Below are 16,673 nucleotides of genomic sequence, written 5' to 3' on the forward strand. Positions count from 1 at the left end.
TGGCATGGACATCAAAAACACAAGTATTTCATACATTGTTTTTAGGGCTGCACTCCATAAGAAGTATGCATTTCAATCCAAACATTCTTTTTTTAGAAATTTACCCTACAATTATAAGCAACTCTGTGCAATGGGCAATATTTTAGGAAAAATAAAAAATTAATGCTTCCCCAGAAGTCCACCAAAAGGAGTTTAAAAAGTTATGGTGAGTCCAAGGGAAATAGACCATCTAATGTGCCCAACAGCCTTGCACTGTCCAAATAGTCATGCAGCCAATGCCTTGCTCAGCAGCTGACCTGGGTCTGGAAGGACACCTGTGGTTCTCCTGAAACACAAAGAATGGAGGCTTGCAAGGAGCAGCTCCACGTCCATCTCTGTTGTGCCCTCTGCCCTGTGTGAGACTATTGTAACAGTTCCGCATCGCCTGACGAGGCTTTTCCTTCTGCCCTTGGAGAAGAGAACTGCACCACATAGAACTGCTGATCTGTTCAGAATTAGATCTGTAACAGCAAAGACTCCCACAGCTTTCACTGTTGCCGCTTGACCTGCTTTGTTTTTGTATTGTCGTTTTTTGGTATGTGGAACAGGGACCATGAGCAGCTGCAGTGCTTGGCCAGTCTTACCTTTGCTGTTAATGTAAATCAAAAGGCCATCTGAATTGAAAAGTGGCTCCTTCTCCTTTACCCTTACCAGCCCATCAGGCAGGCCTTAAACCTAGGTTCACCATACTATTCTTTGTGTTTGCTTAAGAAATCCATGCAGAACTATTATGCACCCAATAAAAAGATCAGGCAGCTCTGTGGTTCTGATATGAATCATCTCGACATAAGTTGTTAAATAAAAATAAGTATACAGTGCATTGTAAATACTACCTCTGTTTAAAAAATAGAAAAGAATGTACAGACTTGAATACACAGTGACAGACAAAAATATCTAAAAGGATACTAACGAGATGGAAAGGACAGATAATAAGAAAGTGGGATCAATGAGTAAAGAAGCCTGACTTTTTGTTTTATATCATTTTTAAACTTTTTGAATTTTCTGTGGCATACAAAAAAACTATTTTAAGAAGAAACCAAGACAATAGACTACATGACTTAAAAGATATATCAAATAATTGCTTCTAAAATTGCATCCTGTGATTTTTATTTATAGTCTTTTCCAAAACATATCAGTTATCGTCGTCGTCGGCGGCGGCAGCCGTCCGTCTCGAGAGACGATGGTGTAGCTTCTTAAGAGTCTATCTGCACCGCCGAGAATGGCTGTGCAGTCCGACTCGGGAGTGACAGTGTCTCCTCCCGTGTTGAATCGACATCTTGCGATGACGCTGGAGTGTCCTCTCCAGTGAAGCTGAAGCTACAGAGCCTGGGCAGGGTGATATGGAGGATCTGCTGTTGCCCATGCAGCAGACCCCCCCTCTCTTCGCAGCTGAAGGATCCAAGGGAAAGACGGAGTCAATACAGCTTGGCTTCAGGTGCGCCGCAGGAGTTGCCGGTGTTGACTACAACGTCAAACCGCCTTAGGGACTCCGGCTCCGGATTTTCTGTCGGGGTTTACTCCCTTAGCCTTTCCCCTGAAGAGGTATGCCGCAAGGAAGGAAGCTTCTTTTTGTGTATTACAAAAGATAACTGTTTATGTCCTACTCCTCATAAGAAGTTCCTAATAGGTTCCCCATGCTCAGAGGTCACCCCTTTCTGACACCCTTACTTTAGTTGATATTTTCTTTGTTAGAGCTCAGGCACGATTATTAGAGAGTTGGCCAGGCACAAGACAATTGATTTATTTGGTAATTGAAATGGTTGCTGATCACTGGGGAAACTGTCTTCCAGATCATGTGGTAGTATAAATATTACTGATCCTTTTTTTTCTTTGGGAAATCTGTTGCAAATCTCAAATAGAAGCCTTATATGGAGCAGAATAAACAAAAGAAAATAAAAAGTGAAAGTAATAAGAAAAAAAATGGAAGAAAAAAGGAGTTATTTTGAATGGCATATTGTGATTTTGTTCAATCCTTTAAACAGCTTTGTGAAGGAGACTATTATGTCTTATATCACATACATAAAACCATGACAAGAGAGGCTGATGCATCCCCCCATCCCTATTACCCAATAGCCAGAGTAACGAACACAGGATTTGAGCCCAGATTTGTGTGGCCACTGGACTGGAGGCCCATCTGGTAATCAGGCTTTCTCTCTGAAGGAGAGTTAATCCCTCAAGAGCCAAGCAGGTTTTGGCCCTTATCTTGGTCTCGGTATAAACTCAAGTCTTAAACCACATTACTTGAGGCCATTATTTATTTCTAGTTTTAAGTTTAGGATGTAATTTGTGGACTTGCAAATTTTATGTTTGTTCAAGTTTTACAGCAGTGAAATGGAACACAAAGACTTCTCTTAAATGTGTAGTGAAAGTAAACTAAGTGTGTGGGACATGAGTGAGGGAATATTTTATTACCAATATTATACGCACAAAAATCGTTTTTATTAACAAAAGCTGAAAAATAAAAAAATAAAAACTCTTGTTCTAGTTTAGCCACTATTAGGGTGGTGGAATAGGTTCTAATTACCTTATAAGACATTTGAGGCATGCTGAATTTGAGCTAAATTATTGTCATCATCAGTAAAACAGCATAAAGTTAGCCAGGCTCCAGTTGAATGTTTATTGGGCCTGAGGCAAGTGTGCAAATGGAGCCCTGCATACTGGAAATCTAAATATTTGGAGTTAAAAATAAGCTAACAAACTTTTGACTAACATATGTTCTTCTCTCTACTTGACAAATGTACACTGACCAACATACCCCACACACCCAAACACTGTCCACACTGCCCACAGCTGCTCTGTGGCTCTTCGTGGAGCCCTTGGGCCCATAGAGCACCACCAGGGGACCGGAGGGGAACAAGAGTGCAGGGCCTCACAGCAGTTTCAGAGCTGTTTAGGGAGGGAGCTCTGAGATGCTATAAAGGAATACCAAGGTTTAGAACGGTTCTTCCCCACTTGGCTTCAAATACCCGCTCCTGTGATGCAAGATTCAACCTCAATGGGGTCATCTTAGAGTATCAGGTTTTTAGCAAGAGTGCTTCTTGCCTGGCTGAATGGAAGAGACTGAATTGAAGGTTTCCAATGAGCTCTTTGCTTGAATGTTGAAATATGCATCACTTAACCTATTATCTAAATAACCTAAGATAAAATACTATATATTTATTCAGACAAAAAATTGTAAATACATGTTGAACCAGTCAGGCTGTGTCAGCACATCATTGCTGAGTCTATAAAAAGATACCTATTTAGAGAGACAGAAACCATAGACTAGCAATTGATCAGATTTGGGCCAAGAGAAACACTGTCAGTAATAAAAAAGAGGTCTGGATATAACCAGTGAAGTTTCAATCTGTATTCAGGTGTAAAACTTGCTTGTAGCTTGAGAACATAGGGTTGCTCTAGCAGAGAAAATAGGAGGAGCTGGTTAACACTCTTGTGAAAATAGTGGCGGTTTCTGCTGCTGTATTGTACATCCCCTCTTCTTTTCTTCCCTGCAGGCAGACTGCAGAAACTCACCAAATGGTGTGCAGCAGTTTGTGCAGGACTAAGGGTATCCTGGGGATGTGGCACTTTCAGTGTTAAACAATGGGAATATGTTGGACTAACATAGCTCACCTTAGCCTGAGGCCTGATTCACCGAGAGAGTTACTCTCTTGAACCAGAAGTAGAAGCTAGAGACAAGGCAGTGAGCATAAGTGTTAAAAGATGAGACTCTAGACTGAAGGGTTGAAGTTCCAGCACCCCCACCTTTCAAATGAACAGACTTAGTCAAAGTGCTACACCTTTATAGGCCATTGTAAGCACAATTTCTTGTTGAACTCATACTTTACATCCAACTGTAACTCTGCATATTTTAATAAACATTATTCTAATTTCTCATTTTATCACAAATGTTTAATACCACTATTGACAAATAAGTGAGACTCCATTATATTAATTATTGATTATTTCCTTTAAAAAACTATATGGTTATTTGAAATATTTCCTATCTTTCAACCTTACAGAAAATAACTTGTGAACAACTGTGAACATAAGTGTTTTGGTATAATTCAGATAGCTGAATAGAGGTATATTTTGCTGGTCCCTTGGCTTTAGTTTGCCATATTGTCTCAGAAGTTAGCATTAGAGATAAATATAAAAATGTTGATTTTCTTTTATTTTTCTCCTCCTCTCTAAAATACTGTTTTATTTAGTATTAAAAAGGTTCAGAAAGGAAGTATTTTGTAAATTCTTAAAAAGCAATCAATTACAATTGTTTTTACATGGACTAATCAGTATCCTTTCAAATGTAGCATCTAGAAATATTTGAGCCACTTAGCTCATGCATACAACTGAATCTACTGAAATACACTTCCTTTCCTTTCCTGTTCCTTCAGAACTTATAACTAAGGTGTTTTCTTTCTTTTTCTTTCTTTTTCTTTTCTTTTCTTTCTTTCTTTCTTTCTCTCTTTCTTTCTTTCTTTCTTTCTTTCTTTCTTTCTTTCTTTCTTCTTTCTTCCTTTCTTCCTTCCTTCCTTCCTTCTTTCCTTCCTTCCTTCCTTCCTTCCTCTTTCTTCCTTCCTTCCTTCCTTCCTTCCTTCCTTCCTTCCTTCCTTTCTTTCTTTCTTTCTTTCTTCTTCCTTCCTTCCTTCCTTCCTTCCTTCCTTCCTTCCTTCCTTCCTTCCTTCCTTCCTTCCTTCCTTCCTTCCTTCCTTTTCTTTCTTTCTTTCTTTCTTTCTTTCTTTCTTTCTTTCTTTCTTTCTTTCTTTCTTTCTTTCTTTCTTTTTTCTTCATCTCATAAAGCTTAGTTTTGGAGGAATTCCAGTACCAGGCAAACCTGGGACCTTTTTGAAGAAAAACTTCCAGGGATGTATTGAAACCCTTTACTACAATGGAGTCAACATAATTGACCTTGCTAAAAGACGAAAGCATCAGATTTACATTGTGGTAAGTCAACATCTTTTCTGCTTGACAATTTCTAACCCTGTACACATCTCACACTTAGTACCTCTTCATAATATGTTTATAGCACCATTTTAGAGGTTCCATCAGGCTCCCATGGTAAGCAGGACAAGATGCAGAAACTGGGTCAGTGTGAATTGCATTATCAGGAGAAACAAACACACTACAGGTTTCTGGAGAGTTTTACGTTCCTGTCTGTGAAGTTTTGCAGCAGCTGCAATTAAGTTCTGCAGTCTGCACTGGGCTAACATGATTCTCTTTATTACCTATGGGAAACGAAAAAATAGAACCAGAGGCTGTGTTTAAATTCTTATTGTTGATGCTTAAAATAAGGTATTTTGAATGTGAAGTTTAACTTTGGGTGTTTTTGAGATTCCCTGTTTAGCATTTATCAAGCGGGCAAGTTAAATAATTTATAATTAATGACTAGTTCTCTTCTCCAATAGACCATGAGTTTCATGGGGCCAGGCCTATCTTGCTCTTTGTCACTAGTGCATTCACAACACCTAACAGAGTGCCTTGTACATGATTGGTACTCAATAATGCTTTTCCAACTATAATTGTATAGTGGTGTATTTCTCCTTCCAGTTCTAGCAGTTTTTCATAATGTATTGTATAGCTCTGTGATTTGGTACATATACAGGAAAGATTATTATGTTTTTCTCATGGATTGGCCATTTTATCTTTATATAATGTTCTTCTCTATGATAACTTTCCTTCCTTGTTATCACTGGACTGCAGTAAAAGTCTTGACGCTCCACTAAGCCATCTCTGATACCAATTCTGAAAGAAGTGGGTGGGGATCCTCATTACTGCAGAGTGAGGGCAAAAGTCCAAGCTCTGCTAGACATGTGGTCTCCATTGATGCTTACCGGGAGAAGATTACTACCTCCTGGCAAGGATTAAAGTCCACGCTCCCTACTTACACTTCTCTAACACCTGGCTGGGAGATCTGGGCATCTATTATAGCATGTCTGGATAGTAGTGGAACCGTAGTTTTTTTATAGGGCTTGGCTGGTATAGAACAGTTATTGTCTAAAGGTGTTCTTACTTACTATGCTTCCCTTTCCTGGTCTTTTGACTGCAGAGAACAGACTTCTAATGCTGACTTTTTTGTGTGTGCTGATTGTTCTCTCTGGGTTGCTACCTTCTTCAGCAACAAGTTTGGGATATTTAAGGCCAAAAGAATATCTAGGGAACTTACCACTGTTGTTCTTTGGGCCTCAAGATCATTATATATACTGATTTTCTTCTCTTTGCCATTCAGATTCTTATTAGGTTTCTTTTACACATGATATCTAGGGTTTTTAAGTTATACTTAGTGGTAGAAATGAGGAAAATCATACTACTCTGTCTTCCCAGAAACAGAAGTCCCTTAAACTGACATACTTTTAAGACTCATGACAAAAGTAGACCATTCTGTCACTGATAGAAAAAAGTCTGACTCCCTTTTCAATTTAGTCATTGGACTATCTGGTCAAATTGAGATTTAAATTATCTTCATGCTTATTTTTATTTCAATAAGTATAAACTATAATGAATATTTTCAATTTGGAGGTTCCCTAAGTTAACACATTTTTTAAATATGTTCATTGGATTCCATGGTGTGAGGCAGGGTTGCTTGAGGGAAATGATACTTGAGTTAGAGTTTGTTAACATTTTTAAAGGTTTGAGCCAAATGTCTGACTCTGTTAATTCTGAAGAGTAACAATGTTGCTAAGTGGGACTTGGATACCTAGCTGTGGTTCAAGGAGATCCTCTGACATTACTTATCCATTCTTTGACTCATGAAAATTCTCCCACCCACACATGCTTAGGGTTCCAAACTTCTAATTAAACTAAACACTGGATCGCTAATGACATTTTTCTTGAGTTTAGGTCAGGATATTGAGCCATGTAAAGCATACTATACTCACCCATTCCCCAATATTATTCCCAGGATATATTTTATAATGCACCAGTTTCATTGAGTTTCAGTGGGATCATACACTACTAAGAGTTGAGCTTAGATTAATGTTATGATCATCCACATATCTGAATGGCAGGGTGGTACTACCTGCCACTGTGCTAAGAATTGGCAGAGCAATTTGAAAAACAAGGAACTTAGTAAACATTGTTCACCTTCATTGTTCATATACTGGGGTTCTTTGGAAGCATGAGAGCCTGAGCCTTAGATATAAATAAGATCCCTATGGCAACATTTATAGAGAAAACCTTCATAGATATTATGCATTAGACAATATTTTAATGATAGATATATTAGATAAGTCACTGAGCACACAGTGCAGAAAAAGAAAAATAAGGTAGAACAAGGAAAAAAGAACCATGAAAACATGAATTTCTAAATATTGGCAGACTCATCATCTCCTTTTCTGAGAGAATCACTAACTAAAACTTTAATAAATGTCTTGTTGATTGTAAACTACTGTAGCATTTGCCAAGTTTCCTAAAACTTTGCTGCCATATTTTATTCCTCAAAGTCTAATTGATAGTATTCTTAATCTGAAGCACAAAGAATCAATTTAACACTAATATACTTGGGGAAAAATCCCAAGAAAACTGTTTTACTTTATAGGTTAACAATATTTAGTTTTAACCTTCACAGTGTAAAGAAGAAGCAAACATTTTTTCCCCCAAATTGTTTTCCTCATCTTGCTTAAGTGAGAAGGCATATCAACACACACACACGCCTCTAGTCTTTTTGTTTGTTTGTTTGTTTTTTCCTATTCCTTTAGAATTCCATTTTGGAAGAAATGGTTTGCACTCTTAATTACAAATAAGAAGTTTAGTAATCAGGCTTAAAATTTCCCCCAAACACCATATTAGCTACAAAATCAGCTTTGCTCCAAGTCACTAAGTCACTGCCATACTAAGTAAGGACTTTTGAAAAGGACGGTGCTTTGGTCCTTTTCCAGTGTTCACAGACTGTCTCACAGTTATTGAGTCTTGGGGATTTCAGAGTTTAGCAGGAGACTCAAGGAACCAACAAATCAGGCAACAAGTATATGGTAATGCCCATAAATTACAAAATGAGATTTCAGGCTCAAGGGAACAACGGCCTTGGTTTCATCCAGTACAGACTTCTCCAGCAGGCTGCATTCAAGCAGCATTCCCATTGCAATTTGTCATTCCTTTCTTGTGGGACCTGCCCACTCCATGGAGATTTAACAGCTGTTCCATGGTGATAATTCCATTTAGTCTTTATAGCTCAATTTAACTACAAGATGATCCTCCACATCCCAAAATGCAGTAAAACTAACAGCTTAAAATAGACATAAAGACACACCACTATTCTTCCTCAAATCTTCCTTCTTATGCAAATATATTACAATATAATAAACACTCAGGAAGTGAATGGCCTATTAAAGTATGTGTACAGTACCTTTAATGTGGATTGTTATATAAATAAGAAATGTATTGTCCGGACTTCCGGCCAAGATGGAGGCTTAGACGGACACGCTAGGTCTCCCTCTACAACTATAGAGGAATACAACTACTTCAAAACAAAGGATAACTAGAAATTCCAGAAAATAAAACTACACGGAAGCCCAACACATGAAGTTATAAACCAGCGGTGCCATTTGGGCAGGTAAGAGTTAAAGAAGGCAAAGCTGTTTGCGGAGCGGCGGGCGGGGCGGCGAAAAATCCCGGAGGCAATCAAGCCCCTGGCGTTCGGGACTCCAATCAAGCCCCTGGCGTGCGCGACTCCGGCGCTGGGGAGAGCAGCCGCAGCATCGCCTTGAACAGTGAGGCCCAGGGGGGCGGGAGGACAGATCCCGGTCTCCTAGCTGAATAACTGTGTGAATCCATCTTGGACCCCCGCCCCCACAGAAAGCACCACAGGGCTGCGAAATAGGTCGCAGACAGACACCGGTCGCTAATTTGTGACGCGTACACAGGCACCGCCCCGGACAGCCGGCCCAGGAAAACAAAACGCATCTGTCAAAATGTGGCAGACAAATATAGAGATCCCGGTGGCACAACTCACCAGACAGCAGATAGAGAACCTGACAGATGAACAGATAAGAAACCTGTCAGAGGCTCAGTTCTGGGCCATTGTTATCAGGTGGCTTACAGAATTCACAAAAGAGCAGGAAAAAGATATGAAAGAAGCGAAAAACTTTCATAACGAAAGGAACAAAACCACATACGAGACAGAAGGTGAGGAATCCAGAGTTCATTTCAACAAACTGGAATATGGAGAAGGAACAAGCAGTCAACCAATGCAGCGAGAGGAAATAGGAAGCAACAATGAGAGGATCAGAAACCTCTGGGACAGCTATAAAAGGCCCAACATAAGAATCATTGGTTTGCCAGAGAATGAGGAAGATGAACTAGAACTTGAAAAATTGAGTGAAAATATAATAAAGGAGAACTTCCCAGACTTGGGGAAGGGAATAGACTTGCAGGTCCAGGAAGCAAGGAGAGTTCCCAAGAGACTGGACCCAGGGAGAACCACTCCAAGACACATTATAATCAAAATGTCAAAAATTAAAGATAAAGAGAGAATCTTAAAAGCAGCAAGAGAGAAGAAAAGAATTATGTACAAAGGGGTCCCAATTAGACTATCAGATGACTTCTCAAGGGAAACCCTACAGGCAAGAAGGGACTGGCAAGAAATATTCAAAGTAATGAAAATCCAAAACCTACAACCACGAATACTCTATCCAGCGAAATTGTCATTCAGAATAGAAGGACAGAGAAAGTGTTTCCAGGACAAAATAAAACTGAAAGAGTTCATTAGATCCAAACCACTGTTATATGAGATGTTAAAGGGACTGGTTTAAAAAACAGAAGCTAGGGAGATGAAACAAAGGCAAACGAAACAGGCAACGAGAGTGGAAAGGAACTGTGGGTAAGGGAAGCATAGTGGGGGGAGGTCAACAGGGAGGGGGAGTGGGGAGAGGGAGGGAGATGATATAGGAATTGGGGATCATGGTAGGAGGGAATGGAATAGACGGAGAGAGGTTGGGAGGAACTGTATGCACAACTAATGGACATAATCTAAAAGGGGGGGACAACTGGAGGGAGGGGGGCCACCAGGTGGAGGGGAGCAGAGGGAAGGGAAATTGGCACAAATGTAATATTTTAATCAATAAAACACATTAAATCTGAAAGGAAAAAAAAAAAAAAAGAAATGTATTGTCCTGCTAGTTTCTTGAAAATAATTAATTTTATACCTGCACTTCATAATAAAGGATTCTTTATTTGAGCTCTCCTTTCTGAGTGTTACATCACCTCTCCTCCCAGAGGTAAGGGGAAAAATATGACTATTTAGAAGTTGGCTGTGGTCTCACCCACTTACTTTATTGTAGATCATAAAATTAGTTCTTTATTTAAAAAAGAGAATAGTAAAAATGCTCATGTTACTGTACTTTGTATTTAATAGAATAGGAGAAAAAATAAAATGGTTACCAGCAGGACTATGGTTACAAATTGGCTTTGAAGCTTACTGACCATATCAGTCCACTTCTGTGCCTTTGTCTCCAAATAACTGAAATCAAGAAACTTAATGTCCAATGGCTAACAGTAAGCATTTATAATGATAAACCACATCCTCTTAGCTAAAGAATCCCAAAATGTGTTTCCACCCAGTCTAGAGGGAAGCTTCATAGTCCTCTCAACCCTTTGTTCCTGGAAGCACTGGAAATGACATAATGGTGGATGAGTTACTTAGGTTACTAGTTCCCAGTCCAGGCTCACTCAGCTATGGAACCTTGGACAGGTTAAAACAAGAAAAATTTAATACCTACTTCAAGGTGTTACTGTGAAGATTAAATATCTTAAATGATATTAAATAAAATTAAACATATGAAATGGGAACAATTATAGTATCAAACTCAAAATATTACTGTGGAGATTATTTATTTTTCACAATACCAGGTCCACAGTAAGCGCTCAATAATTTGGAGCTATTATTAAGTAAAATGTCTACCCATCCATTTGACTGAAATTTGCATGCAAACTAATATTCAGTTATCATCTTAGGTAGATAATAATAGATCACATACAGTGTTTTCATTCTATGATCCCAACAAATAATAAAAGTAGACTGGAGAAAGTCCATGTTCTATCTCTTGAGTCTGAAGTTTAGTCAAGTCCAAAACTTCAAATTATGAAGTGGGTTTTGAGTAAGATACTGCACACATATCCATCTCATTCATTTTAGGAAATGCAATGATCATTTCAAGACTGGATTTGGTTAAATGATGTACTCCTTTAAAATACAACTTTTAGAAAAGATGTTGCCCAGTGGACTGGGTATAACCGGCATACTAAGTAATAGTGGAGGAAATTGTGAAGTTTATTATCTTTGGTCTACATTTATGCTGTCATTTACTTCATTGGAGAATGGTTGTTTATCTCTTGAAGCTCTGAAGTCAAAAAAATATACTCAGAAATAAGTATAAATCTACAGATGACATCACACACACACTCATATCTGAATTCAGTCACATACACACACTCACTCACACTAGTCCAGCAACCTTTGTTTTACCTTTTTGTGACCCAGAAGCTCATGAAAATTGCTCAGAGAAAATTTCTTAGCATCTAGTGAAGCCTATAATCTCTTCAGCTTGTCCCTGGGATCATGTTTCATCTCTGTGAGTATGCTCTGTGATAAATTATACTTTCCCTTCATGGTAGAAATCATTTGAAAAAACAACTGACATATCAGGTCTTCTCTCTGAACACTCCTGCTGTCTTCCACTGTTTTTTGACCAGCCTGGCATTCACATCACCTGCTTCTATGTTATATGCTCTTCATACATGGAAAATTATATCCAAAATTATTAGCTTCCAGAGAAGTTACTTCTTTTCTTTCTTTGAGAAAACTGAAATAGCTTCAATGTCATATGAGGAATAATGTGACTTAAAATTAAAAACAAAAACAGTGAAATGGTCATCCTCCCTGAAAATTATTCTACCTTAAATTAGTGTTATATCTTTCTTTTTGAAGGTGATCAGTTTCCTCAGCTCATATAATGAAATCATTACTTGAAGTTATTTTTATAAAGCTACTTTAGAATGTTAAAACATATATTTACATATATCCTTGATGAACATTTGAAATATATAGAACACTCAACCAGCCAGAAAGGAAAACACTGTTCTCTGTTGTATGTATTTAATTTTCATATCTTAAATATATTTTTACATAGCATAGACCATATTTTATTGATAACTTTATATCTTGCTTTTTATGGTAAATGTTTTTCTTAAAATATCTTCTTTCTTTAAATGATTTATTAAAATTATTGAATATCTTTATTTACAAGCACCAAAAGATCATTTAAACAGTAAATAAAATTGTCATAGTTTAAGATTCTACCATGTTAAAATTTAGGTTGTTTGAATATTTTACTGCCAACAGTAATGGTAAGATTACAAATACAATGCATATATAGATAGTTTTACTCAATCCATATTGTATAAGTCTTTATCAATTTCCATACCTACAGTGTACAGAGGAACAGGAATTTTCTGTCAGTCTCACCTCACGGACTCCAGCCATTTGAATGTTCAAATAATTTTTAAAAGTGTGGGGCTAAACGAATGTTGAAATCAACTCAGTTTCTTCTATGCAAAACTTCCAGCTAATGAGCTGAGCATGTCCTTTTTATGCTTTTTTTTCCCCTCTGATAATCATAGTAATGATAGTCCCTTCATTTGAAGACATTTTTCAGAGAACTCTTACAGACAATGTCAGTGTTAATGTCACAGAGCAGTGAGAGGGACAGCAGAGAGACCTGCATTTGTGTTAGTTCTGTCCCTGAAGCACTTGTGAGAGAACTGTTATGGTGAGACTAGGCAAAATCAATGGTGTATAGTCAACTGCTGTGTCAGCGGCCTTCTTCCACTACTTCTGGAAAACACTAAACTATCAGCTTTTATTCTTTTTTTATTATACATCTCTTTTTCCTAGGACCCTGGATAACTTTCATGTCAAATTGAAGAAAACAAATACAAGGCTGGACAAATCCATGAATAGCATCACTTACTAGGAAATTGAAGAGCAATTAGGTATTTCAGAAATGACCTCTATGTAGTTATCTAATTGTCAAATAAATTCTTGAATGTCTCTTGCAGTGTAAGAGCTTATGGCAGAATTCTTGCCTTTGGCTAGAGAAAGAAAAATGGCAGCAGAGGGTGGAGTGCCAGAGAAGAACCTAATTCTCTTACACCTATAAGGCTGCGATCCTGGCAGGAGCTCCTGACTGGTCCCGTAGCTCTCAGTACGTCCAGTCTATGGTACCTGGTTACCAGGCTCGTTCTTCTGGGTGTAAGAAGATGGATGAGAGTCTTGCATAGGGTTTAAGTGTTTCCTCAGAAACTCAGCCTCTGTTACCAATGGCTCTTGTATTTCTACAAGGTGAATGGAAACCTTTGTGCTTGGGTTTTGAATCCTTTATAATCAACTCTTCTAGTATATAAAATCTTGTTTCCGACAGTTTCTCACCAGAGCCACTTCTTTTTCAGCTACACATAGACTATTCACTTTTCCTGAAACTCACTATGTGCTTATCCTCTTCTCAGCCTTTCATGCTGTACTTCCCCGACACAAGCTAAAATGCTTTTCTTCTTTACCTTTTTCATGACCCAGCCCCAAAATAGCCATCCTTCACTTCTTCCAGCTGACTGGGAGAGTAGTATCCTGAACCATAGGGATTCTCAAAATATTTAACTGATTCTCAGAGATAGAGCAGGGCTGTGGACCCCCAATGTTGTGTCAACTATGGAACCTTGGATTATTGTTTTGTGGAGAAGCTCAGGAGTAACTGGAAGTTATGCAAGCAAACTTGGGTTTCAGGGAGTTAGGGCAGTGGGCTATATAGGAAACATAGGGGCTTTGGGACAGTGGCTAAATAGCAAACAATTGGGATCTTTCAAAATTATAAAAATGTAACCACAGTTAAGATGTAATTAGTATGAACTTCTGTGTTTCTATCCTGAATGTGTCAATTCCAGTGGATTATGTATGCTAAGCAGAGTCATGGGGCCAGGTCCAGATTGGATAGAAATACATACTATGATCCATAAGTAGAATCCACCATGGGTTTGGGAAAGTAGTGGTATCCAATGAGCTATGCCACTGGTGCTGCCTGAAGCCTTTCAGATACACCTTATCCTCAGAACCCCTCTCAAACTCTCAGGTTCATTATGCCTTTCTTGCTGTGAACTTCACACTATATACTATGTTGCAAATTAGCACTTCATGCATCATCATCATCATAATTACCATCATCACCAAAACATAGTATTTGAGCAACTACTGTGTTCACAGTTAACCCTTGCCTATAATGGTTGGGAAACTTTAAACCTCTCTCTGCTCCAGCATCCACATACTGGGTGCTGGGTTACCATTTCAGAATTCAGAGCTGATGTTCTTACCTTGGCCATCTCCTCAAGCATATTTTCTGCTGTCCAGCCCACATACATTTTGATGGCCACTTCTCTTCTTCTCGTTTCACTTGCCTGTATGATCAGACATACACGTTTTGTTTGTTTCATTGCCTTGATTGCTCTCAATACCTATGTTTTTCCATTTGGTGTTCTAGCTTTCTGCTTCTTTGCTCTGACTGCACCTCATACCCTCCAGCCTGCAAGACTAACAGTGCTTTCAAATACCACACACCAGCTACTCTTTACTATTGGTAACATTCAAAGACAGCTTACAAGACATGAGAAGGAGAAATCACAGAGCTGGTAGTCAAGGAAGGCTTAACGAAAGTGTGGGACTATGGCATGAGCATTGAAGAATGACATCTCTTAGATTATTCTGAAGTGACAGGAAGACAGTTCAAGCAAAAGCTTAAAGTAGGGACTAAATATCACATTTCTGGGAAACAATTTTCCAGTCTAGTTGTTTGCAAGGCTTTTCTATCACCCTAAGTACAATTTAAGTTTCACAAAACAAACAGTTTTCTGTCACTTACCGTGTTGAATATGTGACACTCAAGGAATATATAGAGGCACTACATGCTGAGGAAGAAATGTATGATCTTTGAAGCCAGTAAGATTAAATCTCAGAACTACCACATTTTTTTTTTTGGCAGCCGTCCGTATCGAGAGACGATGGTGTAGCTTCTTAAGAGTCTATCTGCACCGCCGAGAATGGTTGTGCAGTCCGACTCGGGAGTGACACGGTATCTGTCTCCTCCCGTGTTGAATCGACATCTTGTGATGACACTGGAGTGTCCTCTCCAGTGAAGTTGAAGCTACAGAGCCTGGGCAGGGTGATATGGAGGGTCTGCTGTTGCCCATGCAGCAGACCCCCCCTCTCTTCGCAGCTGAAGGATCCAAGGGAAAGACGGAGTCAATACAGCTTGGCTTCAGGTGCGCCGCAGGAGTTGCTGGTGTTGACTACAATGTCAAACCGCCTTAGGGACTCCGGCTCCGGATTTTCTGTCGGGGTTTACTCCCTTAGCCTTTCCCCTGAAGAGGTATGCCGCAAGGCAGCGGAGGTTTTTTGGAGTCAGAGTTTTCCTTCTCTGATGTGCCCTGACTGGAAGATCGAACCAGCAACACTTAGCTCACAGGCCGACGCTCAATCCACTGAGCCAAACCAGCCAGGACACTACCACATAATAGCTGTAGAATATGGATATAACAGGCACTGCTGAGACACTATAAGTATTGAATCACTAAGAGTTAATATTAGTGTTAAAATTATATTTATCGTCTCACTTTGCCCATCATTTCTTATTATTACTTACAAATACTTAGTTTTATGATTGTGTCTATCCTGTTCTGTGAATAGCCTTCTATAAGTATACTACTAAAGATTTTAGATCACTGGTTACCAATATGTCAAGGGACACACCCCTATAAGAATATAATGAAAACTTGGAACACATTTTATTTTGAACAACAGTTAAGAGCTCCAGGTTAAATTTTAAATTAGGAGAAGAGTAGATAAAACAAAACCTTTTCTTCATTTTTACAAATCCTAATTATCTTATAAAAGTGTACCTTTTTTAAATTACTAAGACCCTGAGTAAGTACAGACCTGACCCTGGATCATATCCATGTGTGATAGCTGGGTTGGCTTTTCAGAAACTCTTCATCTGTTTTCAAAAGATTTAGAGGTTATTTGAAAAGGGAATTTTTAATACAAAAATTGTTATTTAGTAGAAGATGGTTAACTAGGAAAATTGATAAAAGAGGATTATGAGGCATTTAGAAATAGCAAGTAGGAAAAAATCAGATAAAACCTAGGATCTAAGAAAGCTCCCCCTGCCTACCTCCCAGGCTGAGATTCAGGGAAATTAGGAGGTTACCAGGGGAAACACACAGGCTGCAGCTAGCAAAGGTGCTTGCCGGAGAGCGTAGGTCTAAGCTGTCTGTAGAAACTCACAAGTGGAGTCGGGGCTGATTGCACAGCTGGAGCTCCACTGTGCGGAGCCATTGGGTTCCCCACTAACAAATAGTAATGAAGGACAAGGACCTGGAAAAGAAGGGTCTTCTGGATACTACCCCAGATCAGTGCCCCTCTAGTACCCTCTATTGTCAAAGCCTAACTTTTTTCCAGGGAGCAAAAGAGAAATGTTCATGGGTTCCAACTCCAATAGCAACGGCAGGGCAAAAGGGTGGCTTTGGAGCTGAGACTCAGAAATGGATAACTGGCACTTCTTTATGTCTTTTTTCCTTTGAGTATCTTGGTTAAAAATAAGGTGCTTGGGACATCCATTAGA

The 16,673-nt window shown here is 38.9% G+C and overlaps 1 protein-coding gene across 1 annotated transcript in view; it reads left to right on the forward strand.

Annotated features, from left to right (window-relative positions):
* Nucleotides 1-16,673, forward strand: part of CNTNAP5 (contactin associated protein family member 5) — a 1,232,224-nt gene that overhangs the window by 611,190 nt on the left and 604,361 nt on the right. Inside the window, exon 7 of the mRNA XM_090279100.1 lies at nt 4,819-4,962. Coding sequence (XP_090135226.1) covers nt 4,819-4,962 — 144 coding nt within the window. The remainder of the gene's footprint in view (nt 1-4,818; nt 4,963-16,673) is intronic.

Source organism: Furipterus horrens, unplaced genomic scaffold, assembly GCF_987537825.1.
Source record: "Furipterus horrens unplaced genomic scaffold, mFurHor1.1.pri manual_scaffold_1, whole genome shotgun sequence".
Taxonomy (NCBI): Eukaryota; Metazoa; Chordata; class Mammalia; order Chiroptera; family Furipteridae; genus Furipterus; species Furipterus horrens.